The sequence below is a fragment of the Chiloscyllium plagiosum genome, chromosome 12 (genome assembly GCF_004010195.1).
Source record: "Chiloscyllium plagiosum isolate BGI_BamShark_2017 chromosome 12, ASM401019v2, whole genome shotgun sequence".
NCBI classification, from domain to species: Eukaryota; Metazoa; Chordata; class Chondrichthyes; order Orectolobiformes; family Hemiscylliidae; genus Chiloscyllium; species Chiloscyllium plagiosum.
In genome coordinates this window covers 49,465,011-49,472,688 of record NC_057721.1, presented here as the reverse complement: position 1 = coordinate 49,472,688, position 7,678 = coordinate 49,465,011, and the positions used below count along the sequence as shown (strand labels likewise).

The 7,678-nt window shown below is 44.8% G+C and overlaps 1 protein-coding gene across 1 annotated transcript in view; it reads left to right on the top strand.

Annotated features, from left to right (window-relative positions):
• The window catches only part of fstl1b (follistatin-like 1b), a 109,573-nt gene extending 102,212 nt beyond the window's left edge, over nt 1-7,361 (top strand). Inside the window, exon 11 of the mRNA XM_043701009.1 lies at nt 6,610-7,361. Coding sequence (XP_043556944.1) covers nt 6,610-6,654 — 45 coding nt within the window. The 3' untranslated portion in view covers nt 6,655-7,361. The remainder of the gene's footprint in view (nt 1-6,609) is intronic.
• Nucleotides 7,362-7,678: the final 317 nt, after the last annotated feature.

Sequence of the window (7,678 nt, the reverse complement as noted above, 5' to 3'; positions counted from 1 at the left end):
TGAACCTCAGTCACACCTAGTCTAGTAGCCTGTATCTCAGTATTCTCCTCGACAACATTGTCGTTTTCTAGAGTGAATACTGTCGAAAAATATTCATTTAGTGCTTCCCCTATCTCCTCTGACTCCACACACAACTTCCCACCATTGTCCTTGATTGGCCCTAATCTTACTTGCATCATTCTTTTATTCCTGAAATACCTATAGAAAGCCTTAGGGTTTACCCTGATCCTATCCGCCAACAACTTCTCATGTCTCCTCTGAGCTCTCTCTTTAGGTCTTTCCTGGCGACCTTGTAACCTTCAAGCGCCCTAACTGAGCCTTCACATCTCATCCTAACATAAGCCTTCTTCTTCCTCTTGACCAGAGATTCCACTTCCTTCGTAAACCACGGCTCCTGCGCTGTACAGCTTCCTCCCTGCCTGATAGGTACATACTTATCTAGGACACAAGGAGCATTTCCTTGAATAGGCTCCACATTTCTAATGTGCCCATCCCCTGCAGTTTCCTTCCCCATCCTATGCTTCCTAAATCTTGCCTAATCACATCGTAATTGCCTTTCCCCCATCTGTAACTCTTTCCCAGTGATATACACCTATCACTTTCTATCACTGAAGTAAACATAACAGAATTGTGACCGCTATCACCAAAGTGCTCACCTACTTCCAAGTCTTAACACCTGGCCAGGCTCATTACCCAGTACCAAATCTAATGTGGCTTCGCCCCTTGTTGGCCTGTCTACATACTGTGTCAGGAAGCTCTCCTGCACACACTGGACAAAAACTGACCCATCTATAGTACTCGTACTATAGTGTTCCCAGTCAATATTTGGAAAGTTGAAGTCCCCCATGACAACTACCCTGTCTCTCTCACTCCTAGCGAGAATCATCTTTGCTATCCTTTCCTCTACATCTCTGTAGGCCTATAGAAAACTCCCAGCAGGGTGACCTCTCCTTTCCTGTTTCTAACCTCAGCCCATACTACCTCAGTTGACAAGTCCCCAAACATCCTTTCTGCAACTGTGATACTGTCCTTGACCAACAATGCCACACCTCCCCCTCTTTTACCATCTTCTCTGTACTTACTGAAACATCTAAATCCTGGAACCTGCAACAATCATTCCTGTCCCAGCTCTATCCATGTCTCCGAAATGGCCACAACATCGAAGTCCCAGGTACCAACCCATGCTGCAAGTTCATCCACCTTATTCTGGATGCTCCTGGTGTTGAAGGAGACACACTTCAAACCAACTTCTTGCTTGCCGGTGCCATCTTGCGTCCCTGAAACCTGATTTCGGACCTCCCGACTCTCAAACTTTTCTAAACTCGAACTACAATTTTGGTTCCCATCCCCCTGCTGGATTAGTTTAAACCCACCCCAATAGCCTTAGCAAATTTCCCCCCTAGAATATTGGTACCCCTCTGGTTCAAGTGAAGACCATCCTGCTTGTAGAGGTCCCACCTACCCCAGAAAGAGCCCCAATTATCCAAGAATCCAAAACCCTCCCTCCTGCAGCATCCCTGTAGCCACGTGTTCAACTCCTCTCTCTCCTTATTCCTCGCCTCACTAGCATGTGGCATGGGCAACAAACCAGAGACAACAACTCTGTTCGTCCTAGCTCTAAGCTTCCATCCTCGCTCCCTGAATTTCTGCCTTAAATCCTCATCTCTCTTCCTACCTATGTCGTTGGTGTTATGTGGACCACGACTTGGGGCTGCTCCCCCTCCCCCTTAAGGATCCCAAAAACACGATCAGAGACATCACGAAGCCTGGCACCTGGGAGGCAACACACCAACCGTGAGTCTCTCTTGTCCCCACAGAACCTCCTATCGGGGTCCCCCTAACTATGGAGTCCCCAATGATTACAGCTCTGCTCCTCTTCCCCTTTCCCTTCTGAGCAGCAGGGACAGACTCTGTCCCAGAGCTCTGTGCCCCACTGCTTTCCCTTGGTAAGTCGTTCCCCACCCCCCTCGCCGACAGTATCCAAAATGGTATACTTATTGTTGAGGGGAATGGCCACAGGGGATCCCTGCACTGCCTGTCGGTTCCCTTTCCGTCCCCTGACTGTAACCCATTTGCCTTTTTCTTGTATCCGAGGAGTGACTACCTCCCTGTAACTCCTCTCAATAACCCCCTCTGCCTCCCAGATAATCCAAAGTTCATCCAGCTCCAGCTCCAGTTCCCTAATGCGGTTTTCGAGGAGCTGGTGTTGGGTGGACTTCCCACAGATGTAGTCAGCAGGGACACTAGTGGTGACCCTTACCTCCCACATTCTGCAGGAGGAACATTCAACTGCCCTAACCTCTATTCCCACTATCCTAAATTCCCAAAGAGACTGAAGGCTGCAGAGTCTTCAAGCAGAAAATGAGATGATGATCTTCTAGATTTTGCTGAGCTTTACTGGAGCACTGCAGCAAGCATGAGACAGAGATGTTGGCCAGGGAACATGGTGGTGTGTTGAAGTGGTAGGCCATTAGAAGCTCAGGGTCATTTTAGCAGACAGAATGTTGGTGTCTGCATTTCATCCCCCCAGTGTAAAGCAGACCAGATTACGAGCAGTGAACATGATAGATTGCTGCTTCACTTGGAAGATGTATCTGGGGCCTTGGATAGTGAGAAGGGAGGAAGTCAACGGGGAAAATGCTGGAGGATTGTGGAGAGATGTTGAGAGTGGAGGGTGTGTTTTCCTGAGGGAACAGTCCATGTGAAATACTGTCAAAGGAGGGGAGGTAGATATGTGTCTACTGGTGGTACCCTACTGGAAGTGGCAGGGATGGTGGCAAATGATCCTTTGGACATGGAGGCTAGTGGATGGTGAGGACAATGGGGACCCTATTGGTGTTGTGGGAGGGAAGGAGAAATGGTGAGGGCAGAAATGTGGGAGATGGGTTGAACATAGCTAAGGGCCCTGTTGCACATAGCGGGGAATCCTTAGTTGAGGAAGAAAGTGGACATTTCTGAAATCTCCCCATTGTGGAAAGTGGCATCATCAAAAAGGATGATAGAGAATGGAATGGAGCCTTTACAGGAAACAGGGTGTGAGGATGTATAGTCAAGACAACTGTGAGAATCGATGGATTCAGAGTGGATATTAGTGGCTAGCCTGACCCCAGAGATTGAAACACAGATGTCAAAGAAGGGAAGGGAGGAATCTGAGATGGACTAGGGAAGGTGAGAGTGGAATCGAAATTGGAAGCAAAATAGATAAACTTCACCAGTTCCAGGTGAGAGAGGGAAGTAGCACCAATGATGTCATCAATATACTGAAGAGTTGTGAGGAGAGATCTAAGTAAGATCAGGACAAGAAATGTTCAATGTACCCTAATGAGATGGGCAGAACTGAGGCCCCTGTGGGTACCCATACTTTTGATCTGAAGAATGTGAGAGGAGTTAAAGGAGAATTGCTCAAAGTTGGGACAAGCTCAGCCAGGTGGAGTAGGGTGGTGGTGGATGGGGGTAGTTCAGGTTATTTTTCCAGGAAGAAGTGGAGAACCCTGAGACCTTCCTGATGGGAGATGGATGTGTAAAGGATTACATGTCAGTGGTAAAAAGGTGGTTGTTGCCCATGTACTGGAAATTCTGAAACTGCCGTAAAGTGTCGGACGTATCACGGATGCAAATGGGAAAGGACTGGACAAGAGGAGAATACATTTATCTGTAGGCTTTTCACTTGCTGTCATAGTGATCACTAACTCTGAGCCTACCTGGATGCTCACAGCATTCCTGTCTTGCCTTGTGTTTTTGCATTTTGTCCCATCAATCAGAGATACCAAGCTCATCAGTTGTATTGCTATATAATGGTTGTCAACAATTCTCAGTCAAACTAGTAGCCTTCTCTCCAGAGTGCCTTGGCACAGTAAGTCAAGAGCAGCCTCCCAAACCAGTCCAGGAGCTTGGACACTGTCAAGTCAGCAGCTCAGGGTGGTTAGTGTCTCGGATTGACAGTACCAGGATGACCTGATAGGCAGTACTCGACTGGAATGAGGACAAGCCCACACTTGATTCCCACTGAATAACCATGTATGATGTGCAGGCAGCTGACATATGCCCTGGATGTGAGATTGCCCTCATGTTGGGAATTTTCCACATCTAGCTCATTTAGTGCATTTGGTAAAATAAAAAGCTGAGTATTAATCAGGTGCGATTTGGTATTGATAATGTGATTATCAACACACACCCCCACCCCCCCAGCTGGCAACTCATCACTGTCTAGTGAGCAACTCTCACACATAAAAGTGCAGCAAGTTGCTCCTGATGTAGAGCTAGGCCTTTCCAGACTTCTCATATGACTCTGTCATAAATCTCAACATAGACCCATGTTCGTTCAGACCCTGGAAAGATTCTGCCCACTATACTTACAGTGGAGGCAGTTCAGTAGGTTGATTCCTGAGCCCAGAGAAAGTGAGGACTGCAGATGCTGGAGATCAGAACTTAAAAATGTGTTGCTGGAAAAGCGCAGCACATCAGGCAGCATCAAAGGAGCAGGAGAATTGACGTTTCGGGCATAAGCCCTTCTTCAGGATTCCTGAAGAGCTTATGCCCGAAACGTCGATTCTCCTGCTCCTTTGATGCTGCCTGACCTGCTGCGCTTTTCCAGCAACACATTTTTAAGCTCTGATTCCTGAGCCCAAAGAGTTGTCTTAAAAGGGCAGGTTGAGCAAACTAGATCGATACTAATTGGAATTTAATAAATGAAGGTGACCTTACAGAAATGCACACAATTCTGAAAGGACTTGAAAGAGTAGTTGCCGAGAGGTGGGAAATCTAAACCTGACCAGCATTGTTTAAACTTAAGGGTGTGTCATTTATGACAAATGAAAGGCTCCTTCTCTGGGAATTGTTAATCTTTGCGCAATTCATTAACCTCGAGAGCAGTAGGATCTGGATCATTGTCTAAAGCAAACTTCTAATAATCAGATTTTTGACTCCATTGTTGAACAAAGATTATGGGTTAGGCAGGAAAGCAGAGATAAGTCCCAATAAGATCTTCGTTGATCATACTGAATGATGGGGCAGGTTCACGAAGTTAATTGATTTGCTCAGTGCTTATGACCTTATGTTCCTCTGCACCACACCATTTGAGATTGGTCGATTGTGTAATTGGCAAGAGTGATTCCAAAATTCATCATACAAGTGATCATCATTGTGATGGCAGATAAAGGGCCAGATTTTCTGAGGAGTGACAATCACAGGCAGATTTTTTATGAAAGGAGACAGCTTTGTACGTCTGACAGGAGATTTTAATCAGGACTCCTTCAGGAAAGTACAGAACTGACAGGGGAAGGCAAACAATGTTCAGTTTGTGTGTGCAGCCGTCAGCTGCCATATTCTGAAATGTAGAGATCCAGAATCACATACAGCCACTTTGACAACTGCTGCCAGATGGTGTATGCATATGGTGAATGTGAGGGTAGGGTGCCAGTTGAGTGAGGTGTCAGCTGAGTAGGGTGCAAGGGAAGTGATGCAAGATTTGATGTGCTAAATGAATCTAGCAAGTGATGGTGGAAGGCAGGTTGGTGAAGTACAGTGTCAGCAGTGGAGAGTTGAGTTTTCAGGTAGGGGAGGCAGAGGCAGATTTGGTCTGGAGTGGAGCATGGGGAGGTTGGCTCCAGAATAAGGGAAGGGGGTTTACCTTCTGGGGATTAAAGGGGAATCAGATCTGCCGCAGGTGATGAGGTGGGGAGGGGCCAGAATGGTCAACTCCTAGAGGGTTCAGTACGGTTACAACAGAATGGGAGGATCAGCTCCAGTGGCTGGGAAGGGGCTTCCAATCCAGCAGCAGGGAATTGGTGGAATGGTTATGGTGGGGAGCTGATCCCAACAGAGCAGGGATGATCTGCTCAGGTTCTGGGGTTATAAGTGGAGTGGGAGAGATGAAGTTGGGGGTGTCTGAAGTAAATATGGGAAGAATTGAATAGTTACACGGGAGTTACACTGTGTATTTAATAGTCTAATTTTACATGAATTACTATTCACTTACTTTCCTGATGAAGGGCTTTTGCCCGAAACATCAATTTTGCTGCTCCACGGATGCTGCCTGAACTGCTGTGCTCTTCCAGCACCACTAATTCAAAATCTGGTTTCCAGCATCAGCAGTCATTGTTTTTACCTATTCACTTACTTTCACCAACTCTCTGAATTCTCTAATTTGTAAATAGAGACATTTGGAAGTTTCCAGGCAGAGGACTTGCCTGGCGGAATCTTCCAATATCCCCAGCAATTTCTTCATAGTCTGCTATGGTGGGGATTCTGCAGGGTCCCCATGTGCAACTCCCATCTGCACCGAAATAGTGACTGTCTATCTGTGTCTGGATGTCGGAATATCCAGGCCAAAGTTATAGAATGCCTGAGATCATTTCAAATTTGAGAAGATCCGAAGTTTGCCAATAACAACATGGCAGCCCATTGTGGAAAGGCTTAGTTTTGAAGTCTACAATCACATTGCTACGTTTTAGATGTAACTGTCTGGGTTTTTTTTGTACCAAACCAGTTAATCTCATTAAAAACTCCACGCAAAGTACTAAATTAAGGAACGTTACCAATTTATCTCTGACATTTCCAGACTGGCTTAGTACAGAAGCTCTAATGAGGTTATTTTCCTATTTTCTTTAGGAGACTGCTGAGAAGGCTAAGAAAGTGAACATAAAGGAGACCTAAAAATATATGCTGTGGAAGAGGAACAAAGTTAATCTTTATTTTCTAACCTGTTTCTCTCCATTCAGCCAACCAGTAAACACTTGGAATTTCAACAATCACTACTAAATATATATATATATATACACACACACACGTTATAAACAGTATTTTTTGGGGCTTTGTGTTGGGGACAAAAGGAGTCCTTGGTTTTATTCAAACAGACTTCTTATAATGTACTGTAATGTTAAACAAGAGTTTAGTAGAAAAGCTAGCCATAAATGGTAATCTGATGGTTTGAATTGTAACAGCTGCATAGTCCTGTGATGGAAGATGGTGGAAATTATATCCTGCTCCTTATTAGTTACCGATGTTCCTCTGTATTACACACAGAACCACAGGTGGACCTTCATTGGACAGGACCCCTAGACCAGAATTCTAAATATTAAAGTTTCCCAGTATGTCCTAAAACTCTGGTGCAACTTTAATTAGGATGATGGCATCAACATTATTGAAAAGATTGATTTTCACTAACTCACATAGAATTGTGATCTTTGAGCTGGCAGAGTTCAGTCATAGGGGTCCAAAGTTATGGTTTTATTTCTTGGTGTTCATTGATAATCAAAGTTTTCAATTCACCCTGAATTCTGGGAAGAAAACAAGTTCATGTAAGAACACTTTGGAAGTTTAAAGTTATTTCTTTTTTTGTAAATAAATACCTACAATATTAATTAGTGATTACATTGTCCTTAATACACAGTTATAAAGTGATTCAGAAAATCTGTTTGGCTGTTGCTGTGCCACACTTTGGATCTCTTCAGTTTAGATGCTCGGGTCTTATCAATTTGGGTACTTAAGTTGTCACTAATATAGTGGAATAGAAGTTCTATCGACCTAACAATTGAACCACTACAATTAAAGGAAAATATTGTGAAGGAAATCTGAAATGAAATCAGAATGTGCTGGAGAAACTCGTAGTAGTGGCAGCATCAGCAGAGAGCAAAACAGAATTAACATTTCCAGACCAAGATGACTTCTTTGGACCTCT